General features: G+C 40.6%; 1 protein-coding gene across 3 annotated transcripts in view; it reads right to left on the minus strand.

Annotated features, from left to right (window-relative positions):
* DLC1 (DLC1 Rho GTPase activating protein) overlaps nt 1–23628 on the minus strand; it is a 214852-nt gene that overhangs the window by 17332 nt on the left and 173892 nt on the right. For 2 of the 3 annotated variants that reach the window (XM_042812287.1, XM_042812288.1), the window contains 2 exons: nt 7877–7948; nt 4442–4523 (listed from right to left, as the gene is read on the minus strand). In XM_042812287.1, coding sequence (XP_042668221.1) covers nt 4442–4523; nt 7877–7948 — 154 coding nt within the window. Of the gene's footprint in view, nt 1–4441; nt 4524–7876; nt 7949–18798; nt 18882–23628 lie in introns of those variants that run through there. The other variant, XM_042812289.1, reaches the window with a different exon arrangement.

The raw sequence follows: 23628 nt of genomic DNA on the forward strand, positions 1-23628 counted from the left end.
TCTCTCAATTTCCATCTTTGCTCTGACCTAACCCAGCAGGCACAGCTCTTCCCACTGTGGAGTGGGTATGTGACCTTACAGCAGTTGTGTTTATGGCATGGATGCCTGTCCCACCTACACGTGCGCATGGATTTTGTTTCTCTTCTCTTGCTTTGTAATTGTTTTCTTTCCAAACTCCAGGACCTCAATGCCAGGGAGTACTAAGTTGGTTTCAGTCCTATACTGTGTAATAATTTACAAATTTCACAGTGTGACAACCATTGCCTTCAGTGGGAAGAGACTACTACTGAATCCACACATCAGGCTTTATCTAATTCTAGCCTGTCTAATAGCTGATAAAGACTATCTTCAATTTCACAAAGATTACATCCACAGACTTCTCTCCTACTCAAATTAAAATCCTGAAATAGGTAAAAAAAAAAAAAAAAAAAAAAAAAAAAAAAAGACGATAGATCTCCGTTTCCAGAGGAGTATTTAAAAAAATACATAAAATACCCCAGCGCACACCTCACAAAAATGACTATGGGGGCAAGATAAGGTAACCCCCAGTGAGCAGAGTTAAACACAAAGCAGTTGAGGCAAACAAAGGCTCTGTTACACACCTGACATGATTTCATCACAAAAACACTTTACCTTTTAAAACCTGAATGATCTGTAGTGATTGCCTCAGGTCTGTGAGTTTCGTTATATACATCCCACAAACTACTTTAGCCGGAGTCACAGAACCACAGAATCAGAATCATAGAATTGGAAGGGACCTCAAAGATCATCCAGTTCCAGCATGTCTGCTACTGGCAACAAGCCACTGAGCAGGCAAGGTCCAGGCTTTGTCTGAATGAGAGTTATCTATATCTATAACTTCTATTAACATTCACTGTGCATACTGAAATACTTCTTAAGCCCATAAGAGCACACATTCATTTTCTGCAGATTTTCTCATCAAATTGTTGCTGGATAATGAACCTCAATTTTTTCTCTTCTGACTCTGGACACTCTCTCTCACTAAGTCCACTCCTGGGTATAAATCTTATCACTTCTTCATTGACAGGCAACAGGTCATGTCGCATTCTTTAGATCCATCTTATTTTGCCCTAATCTATCTCAGTGGCATCTTCATATGGACTCTGTGGAGACAGCGGGACAGAGCAGGACTGATGCAGACAGTGGCTGCAGCCAGTTACACCATCTTGCTATCTCAACCTCAATCACTACAAGGCCTCCTACCCCCAGCTTCTGTCTCTCTGGATGACAAGATAATATTCTTTCCCATTCTTTAGGTAATTGCCTTTGGGTCAGCCTTTTCTCTGCAGGACTTCATTTCCAGACAGACTTCACTACAGGAGACAGCTCCGTATCTACCTGGTCCCTTCTCCTCATCCAACAGAATTCAGAACCCTTACCTGGGCTTGCAGCCTCCTTCACCTTTGCTTTGTAAAGCCCTTCTTCCTAACCAAGACCATTGTGACAGTATCTGCCTTTCAGTCCCAGTCCTTGTACTGGCTGGCCCCAAAACACAAGGTATTGGAGCTTCTCTAGGAAATGATACACGCAATCTACTCTTCCCAGTCATCCTATCAAAAATAGCCAAGCTAGCTTAGCTTGAACTTCTTTTAAGAAAGGCATCCCAAATCAGGCACACACTATCAAAAACGTCAACTTGCATGACTAACTTCAGCTAACTTATACATTAAAATACGGCCTCATGATACAAAGTCTTTGTTAATCTAAATACCAGTTAGTTCTACATCAGCCCTAATGACTGCCACTTCATTCTGCTCTTCTCAAAAGGAGAAAATTCTCATCCCACCAAGTCAAGAAAAGTGAAAGCAACACATTGTAGGAGATACAAGCATTTTAAACTAGAATTTTCCATCTCAATAAATGTACGATCTAACTGTAAGCTTCAGTTTAAAATATTTTCTTAATAGATTTAAATACTTTGTTCTTCATTGCAGGGCAAATTCCAGCTCCATTATACCTGCAGCTAAATGATGACACAGGAGCTTCATTGGACAGTCCATACCTTGTTCCCAGAGCTCATCTGCATGTTATAACCTGCAGTAGATGCCAGCTCTCCACCAATCACACTGCACAAGCAGCAAATGCTGTTCACTTTAATCCACTGCAATCAATTTCTTGGATGAGAAATCGGGGTGGTAAAAGATTTACAAAACCTCTTGCGCAGATAGTGTGGCAGTTTTCTGGTTACGTGTAAGGAGATTAAATAGGATTTTCATCACAGCTTGCTATGTAATTCGTGCTTAGCAACCACAGCCTTTAGGACAAGCGCATTTCAGTGCTTAGTTTCATGAGTGCATTATGTGGGCAGTTACCCTCTGAAGATAAATTCCTGATCATTAATCTTAGAGTCTTACAAAACCACGGCCAGCAGCACAATCACTACATAAAGCAACCTAGCAAATTAAAGCAGAATCATGACTCCTAGGTTTTTAACCCTACATTTCATGAAGTACCATATACTATCTCTGTAATTCAAATCTCAACTCACTTTTCACTTAGAGATTTTCAAGAAAATCATTAATGGAGTGTGGCTATTGAAACCTTTCCCATTTATAAAGGAATTTTACAAATATTAGGAAAACTGTTATTAAAGTTATGTTATTTTTCATGCTTAAATTAATAAGGTTATTAAACAACAACTGACAGTACAGTTCAGATGTAAACTATAATTTAAAATGCTTCAAGCTTAAAAAGTATACAGCATTTATTTATCTCTGTGCTGAAAATGCAAATAATTCCAGAACTACTCTGATTTTCAGTAAAGAAACAATGATGGCTTATGGCTATAAAACAAGTCTGAATTCTTTACTGAGTAAGATCCTTTACTTTTTATACACCGACCATGGCATGAGTCAAAATAAAACTGGGTCTGAGGAAGAAACAGCATTCCAAATGATGTACCCTCTCCATGCTTTACAAAATTAAGCAGGGAGATGTCAAAAAAAAAAAAAAAAGAAAAGAAAAGAAAAGAAAAAAAAGAACAACACACAGACACACACAAAAAATCCCCCAAAACCTAAAGGTAGAAATGCTGTGATAATGTACTGCTTTTGTCTAACACACATTACAAAGGGTCAAATTCAGTTGTCCAATATGTTTAACTGAATTACTTCTGTTTTATTTTAAATTGGGATTTGAAAGTTTCAGTTTTAAAGCTATTTTGTAAGAGATAACTGTGGCTTCAGAGGCTTCAGAATGATGTAGCTCAGCCTTTAAAATCAGTCTCAAGCTGCAGAAACACCTGTAGTCTCTTATGCTCATTATACAGAAAACAGTTTGAAGATGGAAGCAGACTACTTTACAAGTAGCAGATTGGTGAAAGACTGCCTAGTTTCACAAGATATATGTTTAGTCACATCATTCTGGCTCAAAAAATAAGATTTCATTCATAAGACAGTGAACTTCTGCTAGTCTCTAAATTTGGAAAAAGTGGCAACTGCTTTTATCGCTTACATTTGCAGCAAGTCTCAAAGAGATGAAGACACATTCTTACTTTTAACAGTGAGAAACAACCTGCTGCCTTTTCCTTTCCATCTAAATAAATAAGTCCAGGTTTAAAAGTATTCTTGCAGGAGAACTGTAGATCCAAAATATGCTGGCTTGACGATATTTTGCTTTCCTGGCAAGGGAAGACCATGCTTCTGGGAAACAGCATTTATTCACATTGCTGTACTTTCTGTTCAATCATTTCGAAAGTTTCAGAGCACACAAATAAACAGACTGATGTATCACATTTTAATTTTGATAAATTTGGTGCCTTCCCCTGCATCCACAGTGTGAATTTAACATTAGTGAAATTTTTCCCTTCCCGATGACTGGACAAATCTGTTTTCTTAGTTGGAAAATCCTGCAGATATTTCTGAGCAACTTCAAAACTCCAGTTTCTCTTTCCCTTCTAAGTATGGCTCTGATCGCAAAAGAACACTATAAATGAAACCCTTTCTTAAAAGGGTTTTGTAATTCATTAGAGTTACTGACATTTAGAGCTGTGGCCATCGTGCATGCAGAATCAAAAAGTATTCATTCTGAAGACAATTTGGAAAGCTGCCAGAAGCAATGCAATAGCTGCACTCACAGATGGCTGTCGCCTGCACAGTTCTGCTTCCCACTGGCTTGCTAACTTGAGAGTAATAAGACCAAGTAAAGAATAACAGTAAAAGATACACCTATGAAATAGGTACAAAGATTCTTATCACAAATACTCCTGCTACATTCCTCCCAACTTGGTTTTAAACAAGATCCCCAAGCATTTCTTAGCCCAATATACTATTTCAACTAAAAATGCATACAGATAATTGATAACAAAAAATGGCTGTGCCAATAATAAATATTTGTGGTTATGCGTTTTCCAGATTATACCTCTTCCTGTTATACAGGAAGAGTTTAGTTTCAAGATGCAGTGTGATTTCTTTCCACTTACCTGCATAGGGCCTCAATGGCATCTCTGTCCAGGAAGTCATGCTCTCGCTTGACAAGAGCAATGTCAATCGGAAAGAGGAGATCTGTAGGAATAGAGACAGATGAAGAACCACAAAATCTCTTTTTTTCTAGTGGTATTTCAAGCCCACCAGCTGCCTCCAGATGAGCTAACCAAGATGCGATTGATTCTCAGATAAAGAAAAATCAGCTCAAATGCCAGAGACATTCACTGTCCATGTACTAACTTTTATGTGCAGCTTTGATAACTGAAAGCTGATAATTACAGAGGGAAAAAATGAGCAAAGCAAAGATGAAACAACAGGAAAAGAAAGGAGGCAAACATGAGCTCCCTATCCAATACCAGAAGCTGAAACTAGTTCAGGCTAGATTCATTTAAAATAAATATACAAGTGATGCTCCAAAAGCAATGCCTCCTATTTTGTTATCTTGGCCCATAACATCAGAGGTGGATGGTAATGTAGAGGTTGTATGGCAGTAGAGGCTGACTGTTCTGGCTAATATTCCATTATATTTTGCTGCCATATGGCAGGTGGCAGCAGAGGGACGGTGACAAAATTGCATCTGACATGGAAGTGCATATGATGCAAAGATGTACTGCTGAATTCCTCCCTGGAAAAAAAATTTGCACCAATGTTCATCAACACTTGCTGAACACTTATGAGATCAACCAGTGGATGCAAGCTGAGTAAGGTGGTGGGTGGTGTGTTTCAGCAGTGGCAACAGCGACATGAAGGACAAGCCATGTTCTGGATAGTCATGCATATGCAGAGCTAAATAACATCTTCAGTGCACTGGGAATGATGGTAGCAACACTGAAATATTGCAAAGTTTGTGATACGTTCCACAGGGTCACACAGGAGCCAGGTCCAGGTGGCTCAAACAGGAACAGAAAGAGCACATATGCAAGCTTGTCAGGACCTATAGAACCAAAACGAGGTTGAGAGTGACAGTTTCCTGGATCATATTATTATGGGTGATGAGATGTGGCATCACTATTATGAGCCACAGCCAAAATAGCAGTCCATAGAGTGGTATTGTGAATTTCCTATTAAAAAAATATATTTAAGATGCAGCCCTCAGCAGGTAAAGTGATATGTACTGTCTTTTGGGATAGGAAAGGGGTGATTCTTCTGAATTTCCTGGAACCTGGAGGAACTACCAACTCTCACCACTACAATGTGATGCTGACTAAGCTGAAGGCTCAAACTTTCAATATTATGCTGGAGAAGAAAGAAAACAGTCTTTCTCTTGCAACACAATAACACCAAATCCAATAACAGTCTGAAGATTGCGGAGCACACTGCTAATCTTGGCTGGAGTGTCCTACCACATCCACCACATAGTCCAGATTTGGCACCTTCTGACTTCCATTTGTTCAGGTCGACGAAAGATGGACTCTATGGGAAATGTTTTCCTAGAAGTGATGCTGTCACAGTGGGTTGCTTCCACTGGCGCAGATTTTGAGAAGTGTGGTGTGCAGGCTCTCATTCATCACTGGTGAAAATGCAGTTAATGGTGGTGATAATGTTGAGAAATAGTTTTCTAGCTGAGAACATGCTCTGTGAAACAGTGTTACTGTGCTCTTTGTATGTGTTGTAGTTTCCATGGAAATAAAGAAGAGGCATTGCTTTTGGAGCAACCTCCATCTAAGTACTAGTATCTCTAGTACTAGTACTAGAATATAGGAAAAAGATCAGTAAAAACCAAATCGCTGGACTGAAAAACAGAATCTCCTTGGCTGCACATCAAGCAGTTTAAGTGTTTGTTACATTAATGAGATAGAGGCTAAAAAGAAAGAATGCCAAGCTGCTAGAGCCCACACTATCCTTTCCTTACAAGATTATTTAGGTAAATAACTGGGAGAGTGAGGGGGAGGAGACAGTGCTGTCAGAAAGCTGTAAATTTACTACAGCTCTGAAGCAACAACAAGATATATATTATTTACTGTCCTCCACAGATTCCTGACTGTCATTTAGGTCCTGATTCAGCATTCTTTGCACAGCCATACCTTCCACCAAAACCACTCAGTGTTAAATACATGCAATAATACAAGGACTATGTGATAATACAAAGACTAAGGTACTGCTGCAGTTGCATACAACTTTGTGTGCCCACAAGAAAATATATGGCAGAACAAAAGATAGAGGGGGGACTAGAAGTCGATGGTCTTCATAAGTCCTTTTTTTGTTACACTTAACTTTGCTGATGCTGTTTTTGTTGGTGTTGCTCCTACCAAAGAGGCCTGCAAAGGACAATGGCATATTGTTTTCACATATCCTTTCAACGGGTATTGTTGGCCTTGCTTTCACAACTCGATCTCACTCTCTGCAGTCCCTTTGATGTTGGACAAGAAACTGATCCTCAACTGGAAACGGTATATAAGCTTGAAGTCTCTAAATTTGACAACTGCAGCCATGGGTAAGTCATGTTTTCCAAATGCTTGTAATTTTTTAGATTTACAGCTTATTACAGCATGAAACCCACAGGACCATATATTCAGCTTGGAGTCCTGTCCCCACTTTTAACAAAGATTGGAATTAAAATCTCAGGTCTGCATCCCAAGAAAATCCTGGTATCACCAACCGTAAATAAATAGATAGATAGATAGATAGACAGATAGATAAATAAATGGAAGAGTAGTAACAAAAGGTAATTTAACTTCTGAAGTAGCAAAGGAAATTTTTGGTACGCGCTGCTTTTGAAAGTACTATTATCATCTCATATTGCTAATACAACTGCAAATGAAAGTTCAGCCAGATCATTTTTCAAGGTCAGCTCAGCTTTTGCTGTAATTTCCAAGTTATCTGCTATATATCTGCTATGAATAATGGGCTTTCTAAGCTCATTCTTACAAGCTGGAATTTACTTCATAAAATGGAGATGGATAAGAAAGTGCAGAACAGTTCTGCAACAATGCAAGCAATTTCATGGGATGGGGCAGGGAAGGAAACAACTCTGATCAATAATACACATTAAGAAGGATATTTAGAATGTCCCTCTTCTGTAAGTCATTCTGCATCAGAGCAGGAGAGGTTAAACAGTTGGGTAAATCTGCAAGTTTCTACCATGTCAGCACGTCAGAGAGAGAATAAAGACATGAGAGCTCTACTTGAGAAAAACCTTTGCAAAAATGGTAAATAATAATAATAATAATAATAATAATATAAAAGCAGAAATTTGAAGCATTCAATTTAAAACTCCAGGAGCGTTTCAGAGTCACACCGGTTTTGGTATGCCTGTGTGCATGGAGTGCAGCAGAAAGCAACCTGGTCTTTAAGATTTCTACAGACTAGCATTTCAGTCGTACACATGACCCTTCTGTAATGGATATTACTATACACTGTCCCAAAACAAAGCTACATGCTTGCTCTATATCAGTGCCACAAAGAGTTACCCTGCAAGCCTAGCTTCCTACCTTCATAAAGCTGTGCATATTGAGGGAAGCCAGCAGCTCGCAGCCAGTCACAAGCTTCCTTGGCTTCAATTTCTGAAAGAGGACAGAAACAGAGCACACTCGCATTAGTTACAGAATCACAGAGCCATTAAAGTTGGAAAAGACCATTAAGATAATCTAGTCCAACCATCAATCCGTCATCACCACACCCACTAAACCATGTCATCTGCAGAGCAAAAACCTCCTCCCTAGCACTTTCGTTGCTCCTGTCATGAAGTAAGCGTAAAGATGCATTCAACATTCAGTAACTTTGAACTGAAACATAAGTCTGCTTATATGAGCTTCCTTCTCTTCACAATACCAAACATATTCCAGAATTCACCTCTGATTTATCAAAAGGTCATCATGTTAGCAATTAGAGAAACAGGAACAGATGAAAACTACAGTAATCACAGATTATTCTGCACAGGTTTTGTAAACACTAGAGACAGCAGCATTACAGTGAACATGTGGTTTTATTCCACAAATCTTATGATCCTCTTGGTGTAATTATTCCGTCTTGATAGAAATTCCTCATAGAGCCTTGTGCTTTAACATCCTATAGATAGTACTGGCAGTCCAGGAACAACTGACTCACTGTATTGCAGCAGGTATTTACTGCTCAACAAGAACTCAGTTTCACTGGAGGTCTTCAAGGTATTTATGAGTGCCTTGGTCTATTATAGGAAATTCAGTGAAAGTTTCCCTCTCACTTCCCAAAACAACATGCTTCAAAATGAAATTATTCACATACATAACACCAAAAGAAACATTCTGAATATAGGCTATATAAGGCTATGAACAAATTGTACATGAATTTGTTACCTAGTAGACACATAAATAAAGAAAATATTATCTCATTAGCTCACAAACCAGGAAAACATACAGGGCATTTAGGGTATCTGCCATATGTTGAGGAAAGTGCCTGGGTTAATTCTGTTCTAAAAATTCAAGAAAGTGCTCCTGGGAATTTAGTTCCCTGCGTAGATCTAGCAGACAGCGAACAATCAGAAACTCTTTATGTTCATCTGGCTTTGATTATATTCACTCTTCCTGATGAGCCAAGAAAGAAAAGCTTCATTATGTCCAACTGAGTAGACAATTTTGCCACCTACTTGGAGAGGTTATCATCGCTACCTGCTGCAGAAACTTTGCAGAGTTCAGTACAATTACTCAGAATATGAGCTACTGCATATAGGTAAAGAGCCAAACACAACATAAGCAAAACAACTTAACTTCTTGGCACATTATGAAATATCTCTGTGAGATACAGGTATACAAAATTAAAATCAGATGAAAGAACAAACACATTTAAGGGTCTTCAAAAATACTGCCATGCCCCCCTGATTTTTCAAACAGCTACAACAGGATTAAAATATCTGTGCTTTGCCAGATTGCTTTGCTAAGACACATATCCAAATCAAGGGGTTAAAGTGAGCCAAAGCATCACATTCCATATAAATAAACAGTTAAAAACCTACTCTCGCTGGAGTCAGGACAAGCAGGTATTTGTGTAACTTGTTTTTGCTTCAACTTTGGGTTACAGAACCACATGAGAACAAGCACGTACAGACATATTGACTTAGCTACTCATTAAGAAAAGGCATTCTTCAACTCCAGTTGCAAGGAATTGTAAAGCTTTGCTTGGAGTTGTATTTTAATTTTAGTGTCTTTGGGAAGTACATGGGAAATATAGCAAAGGTAAAAAAAAAATCTAAAATGTATTTAAAACGTACACCAAGTGCAGGTAACAGAATATTGCTGTATCAGATGAAATGAAAACATTAAAGTAAAAAAAAGATTAATTTTTAAGACTGTCTAGAATAAAACATAGTATTTTACAGGTCACATCTTGCAGAAGTGACTAGATTGAAAGAGAATTTCACTTGATTAAAAATGCAGCTATATGTTCATAGCGCAAATGAAAGAAGTGTCAGATTCCTTACTACTACAGCAGCTCTTTCATGTGTTTAAATATTTGTTCATAGGTCATTTAACAAGCACTCACAAATACGATTTGGAAAGTATGTTTAAAGTTAAAAAGTTAAGAATATGCATTTATCAGACTTTTTTTTTTTTTTTTTAAACTTATCTTTGTAGAAACTCATCTTTTCTCCAAATACAAATGCAAGTTAGGTGGAAGTCATATTTAATGGCTGCCCAGGTATCAAGTGTCTTTAGAATTTTCAAGGTATATTTGCATCCAAATGCCTTTGAGAATCCCCCAAGAAGTCCTTCTAGGCAACACAGGTTCCCCCTATCTGGCCAAAAGAGTTGCAAAGTAATAAAGCACCAGTGTGTCTGTCCGTTAGCTAGGCTAAGTAAACATAATTTCCCATGACAAGCATATTTCTTGAGCACCTATCACTGTCTGATAGTGATAGGACAAAGGGGAATGTTCTTAAACTATAAGACGGGAGAATCTGCTTAGATGTTAGGAGGAAAATCTTTACGCAGAAGCTGGTGTGGCATAGGCTGCCCAGAGATGATGTGGAGTCCCATTCCTGGAGCTGCTCAAGGCCAGGTTGGAAGGGGCCCTGGGCAGCCCAATCTAAGTGGACATCAACCCTAACCATGCCAGGGGAGTTGGAATTAGTCTGTCGTGAACCTAAGCCATTCTATGATTCAGATGAAGACGTGAAAGTTTTCATCTGAAGATGCAAGATGATATAGCTTGCTATGGGCAAGGGCCTGGTCTCACTCCCTCCTCTCCAGCCCAGCAGGGCCACTTCCCATCTACTGCTGGCCATGACAATAAAATCAAACACCCACGTCATTTAAAACCTTTACAATAACCAACAATTCAGTATACAATCCACACAAGAAATGGCCATGCAGCTTTTCAGACGTATGTCCTGTCCTGCCTCCTGTCTTCAACAAGAGGTTCTTGTACAAAGAAATGCTGTCAAGAAAGAAACTGCACTATTTCTAAATGTTCTGATACACAAGAAATTCTCTTAGAAAGTAAAACAAAACAACAAAAAGAGGAATACAATGAAGTCTTTATTCTCGGTGTTGTGTAAGCAAACAGCAGCCAAACGTGTTAAAGAGGAAACAGGAAATTTTTATTGGAAACAGCTTTATTTGCTAGTCCACTTCACAAAGCTGACCTCCATGTTCAAATCAAGGGACGGAGTTCCTTTTGTGCGTGCTTGGGAACCATCAGTCCTTATTTACCCACTTCCTGGGTATTTAAGATGATCCAATTCTTCCCCAAAGAGTGAAAATGGGAACATCAAGCTTATTTTGGTTAATTTTGGTTTCCGACACTGCAAATGTGCAGATTCAAAGTTTTATAGCAAAAATAACTCAATTCACAGCTGGTTTTACACAGCAACAGTAGAAGAGAAAAATCTAAGATGTGTATCATCTTATTGGATGATATCTCCCTTGTCACCGAAAACAAAAAAAGCATAGTTTGATGGTATCGTCCTTTCGGGAGAAAAAACAAAACAAAACAAAAAAATCACAACAGTATAGCTTGCACTAGGAAGATCGAGACAAGTTAGAAGGGTGTTTTATTTTCGTGTTCTTACTTGTTTTTTTTGCTTCCATGAAACAACATGCAACTTAAGCAACAGTTCTTTCAGGGTCTTGAAGAAAAGGTGCAAACCAGATGCACCTTTGTACAGTCGTGAAGGGGCTTCATTTTCACCCAGGTGCTAAACATCATATGAACAGTTCTTTCAAGCAGATGGTTTCCTCTTGCCTCAACCCAGACACCTTTATGGCTATACTGACACTTCCACAAATCAGTTCTACTCATCTCACCTTTTGGCTCTTTTAAGAGAGTGGATTGTAAAAGTCTGTAGTTAGATTGGTCAAAACAATACTGTTAAAATAAAATCTAAGCTAAAATGGACTTCCACTGCTGAAGGTCCCTCTCCAATGCCATACCTAAGAACCAGTTTGTCTGGGATTCTTCTTGGTCTTAAATTTTGACCAGGCTATTCTAACTGATATTAACTTCCTAATATTTTCTTCAGAAGGAAATAAAAAAGAAGGCAAAATTTGAATACAAAAATATTTTCTTGTACTATCTTGCATGAGTGATTCTCTCCTATGCAGTGCAGACAGTTTGATTTCTTACTACAAATGATACAGATGAAACCACTTGTCCTTCACAGAATCACAGAATCACCCGGGTTGGAAGGGACCTCAAGGATCATGTAGTTCCAACCCCCCTGCCTAGCAGGGCCACCAAACACACACATTCAGATCAGGTTGCCCAGGACCCCGTCCAACCTGGCCTTAAACACATCCAAGGACGGGGCATCCACAACCTCCCTGGGCAGCCCGTTCCAGGGCCTAACCACTCTCCTTGTATAGAACTTCCCCCTAACATCCAACCTAAATCTTCCCTCCTTCAACTTGGATCCATTTCCCCTAGTCCTGCTGTTGTCAGCCCTTTTGAAGAGTTTACTCCCCTCGTGGGTGTAGGTTCCCTTCAGGTATTGATAGGCTGCAATGAGGTCACCCGGCAGCCTTCTCTTCTCCAGGCTGAACAAGCCCAACTCCCTCAGCCTGTCCTCATAGGGGAGGTGCTCCAGCCCCCTGATCATCTTAGTCGCCCTCCTCTGGACCCTTTCCAAAATCTCAATGTCTTTCTTGTACTGAGGGCTCCACACCTGGACACAGTACTCCAGATGGGGCCTCACAAGAGCCGAGTAGAGAGGGACGATCACCTCCCTGTCCCTGCTGACCACAAATTCCTTGTTCCTTGCAATGCAAAAATCTCCAACTGCACGCTTGTTTCCCAATGCTCCCATTTAATGGCTGCAAAAAGGCTTGTACTCTTTTTTCTGTTCATATCAGAAATTGTCCCTGCATATTGTGCCCCTCTGAAACTTCTGGTGATACACAAAATTGATGGTCAATTCTGAAACACTACCTTGAGTGCGCTATCAAGAAGCCCAAGGCCACCCAGTATCATATTTAAGGCCATCTGTAGCTCAGATATGAGAAATTTTCTTATTTGGGTAGAACTCACTCCACTGCTCAAGTACAAGCAATCATATTTCCAAGTGCTTGAATTGCATCCCTGACATGCAAACTAATTTCCAGCACCAGACTTGATCAAACTATTCCAATCACTCAGTTAACATGACTGAGCAATACATGAACTTGGATGCAAAATCTGAGACAAACCTGGAACAAACACTGTGTCAACTGTCCACAAACAAAAGCGGTTTAATTTGTCATATGCTTGCAGCTCTTTAAATGAGGACAGTACGACTTCTGAAGACTTAGCCTGTTATGAATCCATGACCCCAGATGACTTTCATTTTGAAGATGCACTACTGTAGCTTGATAATAATTAAATGCCTTTTCACAAGAGATTCTTCTCAGAGCTATGCAGTTAAATATTCCTTAGGCAGTATTATTAAGTTATTGCTCCACATCTTTCAAGAAACCAGCACTTCACTGAAGAAAGCAAACATTTAATTAAAGAAAGACAGCATTTTATAAGGATAATGCCCTCAAACACTGTAATTTGGTAAGTTATTCAATAAATATTCCACATCTGAAAGGTAGAGAATTCTGAGAATCGCATTAAAAGTTTTTGCCAAGTTTCTAACACATTTGGAATCTCCTTATTCTACGTGATTACTTACATCACTATTCTAAAATATTATTCAGACACATTCAATCCGTGAAGGACTAATCTCTTGAAGAACCAGCGAGTCATAGAAAATATATGAGGCATGCATTTCGTAGTGATGATGACCTTGCAGGTTTTGAATTACAAGCTAACCTCCGTCCTAAGAGGATGTCTTTCTTCTTTTCACCTTTAAAGCTCAAAAGGCCCCTTTGCAGTAGTGGCCAACTATTGTGGTATGCTCCTGTACATCTTCATACTTCAGTTTATCTTCTGTAGCCGAATGACATGTGCTGTAATCTCCACTTTACCTCAATAATCAATTCAAGTGAATATGGACGCACACAATTTAAATAAAATATTTCTTACCAAGAAGTTTCTGGGAGGAAAAAAAAAAAAACTTCTTGAAAGAAACCATACATGTCACCAAGCGTATGTACTGCTTTCCAGTCACAGAAGCCCTGGAAAGAAGTGGTGGTGGGGAATGTTACTCAAATATCTCTCAGCTACGTGATGATCATCGAAGAAACACTCTCCTTGTGCTACTGCTGGCTTTGGGTTAAACATGGGAATGACTTTTTCAAGTTAGAGAGCCTTGCAGCAAAACAGTAACTATGCTGCTGATGTTATGTATAAACCACAGGACACTGGGAGAAGAAACAGAATATGTTTGGAATTTGTGTGGGAACAGATGAAGAAGGAGTAAGGAAACAGATGTTTAAGATCATATATTGATATTTGCTTTGAAAAAAAATCAGGAAGCTTGAACAATTTTTTTCAGCTAAGCCTTCTGAAAGAGCAAATGTCTTAACTCTACTTATGGAGTTTAAAGTTTGTTTACTCTCTTAAACTAACTTAAAAAAATATATATTTTTTTTGTATATCTGTGTGACTGGTTTACAAAATATCTGCATAGGTGTCTGTTGGCTGCATTTAATTTTCCTTCCTACCAACTGCAGCAGTTTACATAACATAGTAGCTTTTATTGCACATCAATCTTCTCAGCAAGCCCAGGATACACAATGCTGCTTTTGTGAGTCAAAACCTAATTAACATGAATCTCCTTTTCATAGTCTTCAGCATATTGAAATCAGGTTCACAGTCCTTTTAATTATTTTCAACAATAACTAAATATCTAAAATGAGACTTCTTTGTCAAAGTCTCATCAGTTACCCCCCCAGACCAAGGAGGTCTTTATTGCAATCAGAGGAATTGCAGTGCCTCATGGCACTTACCATCAAGTACACTGTAAACCAGGATCACCATTTATTTTTAATATTTCTTTATATGCAAAAATCATTTAAAATTAACTTTGTTTAACAAAACAAAAGCTTTCCTGCCAAAGAACAATTCTTTTTATAAATTAAAGGTGGTCCTTCTTCATTCATCTTTAAAAGATTCAGAAATGAAGAGGAATAAGATGTTAAGTGACTTAAAAAAAAATCCTAAGAAATAATTAGGCACGTGGGTTATTTATCTGGCCTGATTAACACAGGGTGGTCTTGGAGGAGGATTATTTGGGGCAGAGAAAGCATTTAGCCAAATCCTCCAAAAGAGGTCATGTTGACAGATTCCAGAGTGAGAAAAGAATCCTCCTCCAAAGATTGGGAAACAGTAGATGACTTTAACCTCCCATTCCCTCAGAGATGACTTGGTGAGAATGGCCTTTGAACAGGGATAGAAGGGTAGATATTAACCACTGTGACTCCCAAGCACAGCACCTGCACCCTCCTGGAGTCTGGGCCACCTTTCCAGATCTAAGAAAAAATAGTCGGTATGAGGGTAGATATGAGCTGCCCGATGGCTCACAGTAGGCTTTCTTCAGTTATTTTCGGATTGATAAGACTCGATCTCAAAATCATCAGCATGCATAAGAAGGACAATCTGAGAAAAGGACAACTTTTGCACCATAAGCATTCAGTGCTCATTCCAACGAGGACCCCTTATGAGCCCTGTGTGGATGGTACTGTATCAGATATAAAGGTCAGAAGCTCCAGTGGCAGTGATACAGACAAGCTTAAAGCTCGTCGGACCCCAGCTGAACACTCATACACCTTAATCAACACAAAAGGTGCAAAACTGGATTTTCCCAAAACAATTATAACTGTTACAATTATAATCTGACACTTACAAGCACCTAGACCTGTTGGTTCACAGGGTCGCAGAAAGAACTTTCCCAAAACACAGGAATGCGGAGGATATATTTTTCTTAAATTCTAGTCTTCCAAAAGGAACAAGAATGGGTTTGGGAAGGTCAAACCATGCCCATCTCCGGCTTAAGTGAATATCCTTCATGCATCTCCTCAGGAAGTTCTTTGCCCAGACTGAGAAGTGCATGTGAATTGAGAGGTTTATATATATATATATATATATATATATATATATAAAAATATATTTAAAACCAAGCTTAAGGAATTCTGTACCATTTTGGACTTAAAAAAAGTCACCACCAGGAATAAGTGGGCCATCACATTATGTCATTATTAAGAGAACGGCTGGATAATATCATTCCTGATCCTGTCCAATCTAGCACAACACTTCTCAAGGGAAACAAATGCCAGTATTTGAAACAATTTCCCCCTCAGCATGCTCTCTCAAAGAAGAAAAGCTGCTTCAGAAAAGTGCATAGTATTATCAGTAACTGCCAGATAATGAAAACCAGAGAACTACAGCTAACTGGTCAACTCAAGAATGACTTTACTGCTGCCAGTTATGTCAAGTAGCATCATACTGTGTTAACAAACCTATGGATTTCAAAGGTTTGCTCTGCAGGAAAGGGTATCACTCAGTATCAGCAAGCATGGCCAAGTAAGAGAACTGTGAAAAGAATCAGAAAGTTCCAACCATGCTCCTTTAATGGACTTACTCATGGTGGTTATTTTTTTCCTTTAAACCAGGAGAAAGGGGATGAGGGAAACAAAAGAAAAAGTAAAAAGGAAAGAAGGAAAAATTTAGAAATACACCTGGAACTGCTGAAATTATCAGAATTACTGAAGATCGGCACACACTGAACAGCAAGAGATGATGCAGTGTTCCATAATTCATGAAACACTGAGAACTGTAAAATATGCCTAACAGTATGATACCCAGTAAAGGTGTATGAATTATATGGGGATATCATCACCTAACTTCGTGGAGATCAAACCAGCAAGTTTTCCACAGACTGCAGATCATTAGATTGCTGTATTTCTGTAATATGCACAGGAAGGAAAGGGAAACATCTGAAGTTATTTTTATTTCCCCAAGTCTTCTGGTTATACTGTATGAATGTGAGGGTGGGTCTGGCATTGTCTGAAACATGTCAGGGTCCTTTTGCATAGCCTCATTTCCTTCTTCCTGTTGCTAGGAAGGATAGTTAAGCATGAAAACTGCTTGTTTACAGTACAGGACCATCCTGTTAAGCACATGAGCTCTCCTCCTCCATCTCCTTTTCACCAGACAAGGGTGCAGTTGTGTTTATACTGAAACCAATAGCAAAATTCCAAACTAAGGGGATTTATAAAAGTAATTTGAATCTCTGAAGAAACCCAAATATAACACACTGGGGTATTCTGACTAGAAAAGGAAAAAAAAAAAAAACAAAAAACCCAAACCACCAGAACAACAAACTGCATGTTATCATGCAAACTGCATCTCTAAATATTTGCAAAACTCAAATTCTCACGCCTGAAACAAATCATTGCCTAGAATGTAATGGATTAGAAAAACCAGAACAGTAAAACCAAATCACCTCTCATCCCCTAAGAACCCCAACATAAACAGACAAGATTAGTCCATAAGGACAACCTCCGGTTTTTAATTCCCACCCTCACAAAGCACACAAGGTCCCTGGGGGGGCTCTGTGCCCAGCATTTGCCCTTCCTTGGACCCAGCAGCATGGGCTGGGGAGATCCTGGCTTGAGAATTAACAAGTCCTAGACTGGATCTACACAACAAATTCAGAAAAACAAAGGATGGCAAGATATTCTTGCTTTTAACTACTATTTAGAAATTGAATTTAACAAAAACTCCATTCAGTTAAAAAAAAAAAAAAAAAAAAAAAAAAAAAAAAAAAAAGCTGCATTTCCCTTTCATAATAACTTGATTAACAAACCAAGTAACTTTAAAGGAAGATAAAGAGATCAGAGGTCCCAGAGGTTACAAAGGTAGTGCCAAATGCTTTGATTCCTTGACCTTGTAGATGAAAGGAGTTCTCCCAAACAGCATCTACATCTTCCTTTGACTCTGCTCTGCTCCACAATCAAAGAGCCTCAGCCCTAATCAGGATTTCACAGGCAAACTGGAGCAGTAACACGAACCTATAAGTTACAGAGACACAGCCCTGCTTCCCAGACACTTGGATCACTTTGGGCACAGCAGGATGCTGCCAAGGGGACATGGAGGGGAGGCAGTGTGGCAGAAACACCATGTGCCCAATGGGTGCTTCATCACCTGACACAGATCTGATCCACCCTCAAGGGCTCATGGGGACTGTGCCTGGACATTGCCTGCCTCCCTACTAGGAAAACCATTAAAATATAACCTGACCAGAGTAGTGCCATTGGTCTGATCATGAGACCTTCTTCAAACATATCACACTTAATCCTGGAAAAACTAAAAGCATCTTTGACTGATGAGTAAGATAGAAATACATTCCTTGGTCTTTTAATTCACATTTCCTATGACACATCAGACAGACACTTCAGACCCAGCCACAGACATCGCTCTCATGCAGTTATTTCTTCAATACTTGTATTTTCCCAAGGAGAACCGAGGGGAGGGGGAGAATTAACTATAGTACCATGTACACATCTATAGGTAAGTGCCCCTGACTGGAGAAAGCGCTCAGTGGCCTAATGGCAACCCATCACTCAACAGCTTCACAGCAGCAGTGAAAATCAAATGCCAGCTGAAATGGGGGTGAGGCTGCAGCCGCCCCCGGCTAGGGCCTTCTGCTGCCCGGGTGGCCTGGGGTGATGCTCCCCGTGGTTAGAAGACCCAGCTGACCGTGGGACGGGCTGCGGGCGGCCACCGGGCTCCAGCGACCAGGAGACCCGCGTGACGCACGGCTTCAAAGGCAGCGCAGCGCTTGCCGGCTCGTAAGCAAGTCCGGAAAGAAAAGTTTAAAAAAAAAAAAATTAAAGAAAAAAAAAAAAGAGAGAAAGAAAGAAAAGAAAAAGCATCAAAGGGGAGAGAGAAGCATGGAAAGCGAGACTTCGGTACCGCTCTGCTGCCTCGAGAGGGGACGCCCCTCACCTTCAAACCCCACCGCATTGCCCCAGCCCAGCCGCATCGCGACAGCACCCCATCACCCCTCCGAGCTTACGAGTGAGGATCATGGTGTCCCGCCCGCCGCAGAACCTCCACGGGCACCAAGCTCCCTCACTGCTGCCTCCGCGGCGGCTGGCAGCTGGCACCGCCGCCCGTCCCAGCACCGCCCCCGCCTCCACCCCCGCCCCGCTCCGCCCCGTCCCTTCCCTCTCCTCGGAGGCTGCCCCGCCGCTTCTGTCGTGATCGGTGCTTGCGGCAGAAAGAAAAAGCGAACGTGCACAGCGATTCTGAGCGCCTGCGAAACGATCAGCGTGGAGAAGAGATTTTTGGGAATAGCGGAGTCCCGTCGAAGATTACGGCTGGTTCATTTTCCCCCAAGACAAATGCATATTTTACACTGTGCTGTTAATCCAAGTTTCAGTTATTGTTTCTGTGCTATAATCTGTCAGATTAGAGTCAGATGTAGAGTATGTATGGTGTGGTGCCTTAGCAGACAATTTTCCTGAGAATAACCGTCTCCCCCTCCTATGGGTTGCTAGCAGAGGCCAGTTGGCCATAGCAGTGTTGTTTCTGGAAACCCCTACGTGGCTCCAGGTCATTAATTTACTTCAATAACCCTGAAGAAGATGGAGCTGCACTATATCTTCAGGTCTGACTTGACATACTTTACCACTCAATCCATCACCTCTTCATATCTTAGCTTCAGCTCCTTTTGGCACTGCCAGGCTTACCTGAGTGCCTGTTGTAGGCAACGGTTATGTGCTGACAAGGTTGGTGGGGTCCATGCAACGGGAATTCTTGGCTAACAGGGAGGGCGGGCACGTGCTGAGCTCCAGCTGTCTAACAGACAGGGTAATCCCACCTAATTGGCTTTGAGGCTGCACTCATTGTATCTACTCTTAGGCACTCGGTAGACTGAGAAGTGACAGAATAGTAATGCAAGGGATGGAGAAGGCTGGTTGTGGATTGTGTGTGGGGTCTGAACTTCAGGAAAGAGAGAAATTCACGTTCCTCCTATAATCATCCTCAAAAGGAAGAAAAACCAGAACACCACCAAACTGCCCAGATCATGGGAAAACAATGCAGGTGCAGAGGTGCTTCCATCGCAGTGATGGTGCTAGATGCAGAAGCCCACAACACATCGACTTAATACCCATGGTAAAAAGCTGAGCTGTTGCTGTAAACACTGCTTCCTGGCCCAAGTCTGCATCCCTGCATAGGACCCACAGGAAGCTTCTGCAGGAGAGAATGGACATTTACTCTGCAGCAAAAAACAAATGGGGAAAGGTTTAAAAGACTTGGCAGTGTGCAAGAGACCTGAAAACTGAAAGTAGGAGAGTGTGAGGATGAGCACACAGATTGTGAGTACAGGCAAATGTGGTGCAGGCACTAGGAGAAGGGAAGCTGTGAAGAGTTCAGCCCAGGGTTATCAGCCTCAACTCCACCATTTTGTGAAGTTGCAAATGAATGGTGATGATGCCAGAACACCATGTGCTCTCCTGCTCTGCATGTAGAGCTAAGCAGCTCCCCCAGCCAAAGGGGAACATACATCCTTGTGTGGAGTCTGTGGATGTTCTCAGCACTGGTGGAGTTGGGGAGCCCTCTGATGGAGTGGTGTCTGCGGGATATGGCTCAATAGACGCCGGAGGATTATCACTGACCTGGATTAGATTCTTGCTGCTAATCTGAAAGAGAAATGCTTTGATTCTAGTTCGTTATCAACCCCTGAAGACATGCAGTCTCTCTGGCTTGCATTTTAACTCGGAATTCTATGGGGCTGCTTAAGCAGGCATGTTCTCAACTGAGAAGCAAGGCACCACTCTGGCATTCACTGTAAAATGTACTCAGAGTAGCATTCCACCTGAGGCATGGGTGTCAGCGGGTGGCAGCCACCCCAATCACTCACTGGGCTGCAAGAAGCATTGTGAAATCAACACGGCTTTGGTCTGTAATTTCTTTAGTTCTTAAACTCTTCAGTCAGCAGGCAGCTTCCTGACAGAGACAGACCCCATAGGCAGCCTGCCTAGGAGGACTGTTTCTGTGCAGCACTGTTATCCTTAATACAGTCAATGAGCTTGTGCTGGATGCTAAAGCAATTGTAAAGGCTTGCCCAACAGGCGCAATTATTCACTGTAAAAGGTGGAATTCTCCTTCTGTTGTAACTGTGTAAGGGAATGATTGGTAGGACAGCATCTCATAAGAAGGGCCTGATTGTCCGTTTTTTCCCTTCAAGGCCCAGATGCCTCAGTAGCTGACTGTGCCCTCCTCCCAGTGCTCCCCAGCAGCTGGCACAAAACGGGCAGCCCTGGTACAAGTTTGGGATTGTCTGACAAGCAGTGGCCATTCCGAGCCGCTGTGAATGTCCTCTGAGCAGCAGCATGATGGATTACAGCATGTTCTGGTTTCCAGGCCCCTGGCTCTGGACTGGGACTCACTAGGGTGTTTGTGTGCAGCGTTTCCACAGCCCCAAGGATGTCCCTGTTTCAGCTATTGTCTAGGAAATAATTAAGTTTGCATTTTGTAGCACATGACTTTACTGAAAAGTAATTATTTAAAGGAGTCTTTAATTGCTCAGACCTCTTGACAAAGAGTGTTTACACTTATCACTTCTTAGAGATAAGCAGTGTTACTGCTCCTTGCTCTTCATGGAAGAAAGCTATTGTTTCACACAGGAGTGAATCACAAATGAAAGAAAGCATCTTCCCAAAGTACTTGTTAACGAAGTACTCAGGAAACTGCACATTACATACATGGGGCTTAAACATAGGTGCAGCTCTACTGCCTGCAACAGGTGGGCTCTCTGTTCCAGAAATCTTTCTCTAGAAATAACCAGAATTAGAATTATTTCCAGTTCATCATGTATGGGGAGCTGTTACTTGTACTGATCCCAGAAAACACTTCTTTTTTTCTTTATTTTACCAGTAAATAATAAAGAAATAACCTTTTCCTACCCTCTATAATACATGTAACTGACCATGTAAAGGGAGTGATCAGTGAGCTCTGTAGTTTTATCTCTTCTGAATGCTCTAGAATAACGCAAGCTCAACAATTCAGGCTGAAAATGAAATCAGCAGGTTCACACTTTACTGAAGAAAGGCTCTATTATATGGATGCACAAAAGGATAAGAAATAAAAATTACACCAATTATGTAGTTCAACAAAGAACTACAATTTGGTAAAGTATAAACACAGAGAAAGTGAAAAATGAGGAATAGCAAAAATAAATACTTTTATTTCATTTAAAATATGGAGGGTAAGCTCCTGAGTTTACATGGAATACTTCTGGTTTACGGGAATTAGTAGAGATAAGGGATATCTTTTCTATATTGTTTTCAAGACATGTTAGTGATTATTTTTTGAAGTCTAAAGGATTTTCTAGTGCTGAAGAGTCTGCCTTCAATTAAAGATTAGTTTAAAAGTATAAGACTGTTAATTTAGTAATAAGGGTAGCATTCATAATTGATCAATGCTGAATCTGAAATAATCAGGACTTAAACCCAAGGAATAAAATCCTGATTTCCAGCCACCTCTACATGCATGTGGTGGAAGTAATCATACCAGCAAGTCCTGGTGGGCATGCAGGTCACAGGGGACCTGCCCTAACAGATGGCTGTAACACAGCTTTTTCTCTGCTGAGGCATCATCCCTAAATGACATTTGCCTTGTGGCCTCGTGGCAGCAGAACTCCATAGCACCAGGAGCTCTCAGTGACACTTCAATGGTAAGAACCATTTATTCTACTTCATTCTATGTTCATGCGTGACATCCAGTCTGATGAAGAAAAAAGGTAAACTTTCACAGAGATAACAGCACCCTCCATGAAAACAAGATGGATGATGCAAGCTTCCCACTAAAATTAGATGAAAACAGAAAGACCATTGCCTTAAATATGTCAATTTTTTTAAAAAATTTGTTTATGAAGCAGCTGTGTTGTTACAATACAAATGAGATGTTTGACTTTTCAGCAGAACCCCCTGAACAGGTCATGTCAGCCACTCAGTGCCCAACAGGGGCTGCAAGGAGCAAAAGGAATGAATTTTTTCTTTTTTTGTTTTTTCTTTTTTTTCTCCCCTCCCTCCCTCCCTTCCTTCCTTCCTTCCTTCCTTCCTTCCTTCCTTCCTTCCTTCCTTCCTTCCTTCCTTCCTTCCTTCCTTCCACACAGTAACTAAAAACATTATCCAAGGCTTTTTAGCTAAATGAACTTAATATTAATTAAACTTATTTCCTTTGGAGGAAATAGTCACATGCATCCACCTGGACCAGTTGACCCATTATGTGAAAGACTGCTGCTGTTTTAGCCTGGGGGAATCTCCAGGAGTCAGGAAATCATTTTAAACCCATGACTCAATAAAGCACGATAACTATGGCAACTGGAACACATACACTGTGATGCCTAATTGCTCCTCGGTGTTCATCAGGGGAGGTACTGGGTTGATACTATAGCCTAGAGAGTGGCTATTGTTAATGCAATGTGAAGCTACTGAGACAGGGAAGAGAGAAAAAACATGTTACAAAGACCAATAAACAACCTCGTGCCTGGTGTAAGTCAGGGCAGATCATAATCCTTCTCAGTCCTGCTTGTGAGAGCATGCTAGACTGTAGTCTTGTCCTGTTTCAACTTCTGGGGCAAGCTTGATCTCTCCATTTGCTTTCTCATACTTAAGTTTTCCTGTAGACAAATTGGGAGAATAATGCATACTTCTTTTACAAAGTCCTTGAGTTGCACTGTGGAAACTGCTGTATGAAATTATTATGCTGATACTGTGCTTAATAAAAATTGTCTTGCAGATTGCCAGTTTGATGGCTTCTTTTACTGCATGCACTCAAGTTCTTGCTTATTGTAACTGAAAAACAGCTTACAGCAGCAATTACCTTGAGTTTTACT

The sequence above is a fragment of the Centrocercus urophasianus genome, unplaced genomic scaffold (assembly GCF_019232065.1).
Source record: "Centrocercus urophasianus isolate 14NV4802_14NV808 unplaced genomic scaffold, USGS_Curo_1.0 seq_13, whole genome shotgun sequence".
Taxonomy (NCBI): domain Eukaryota; kingdom Metazoa; phylum Chordata; class Aves; order Galliformes; family Phasianidae; genus Centrocercus; species Centrocercus urophasianus.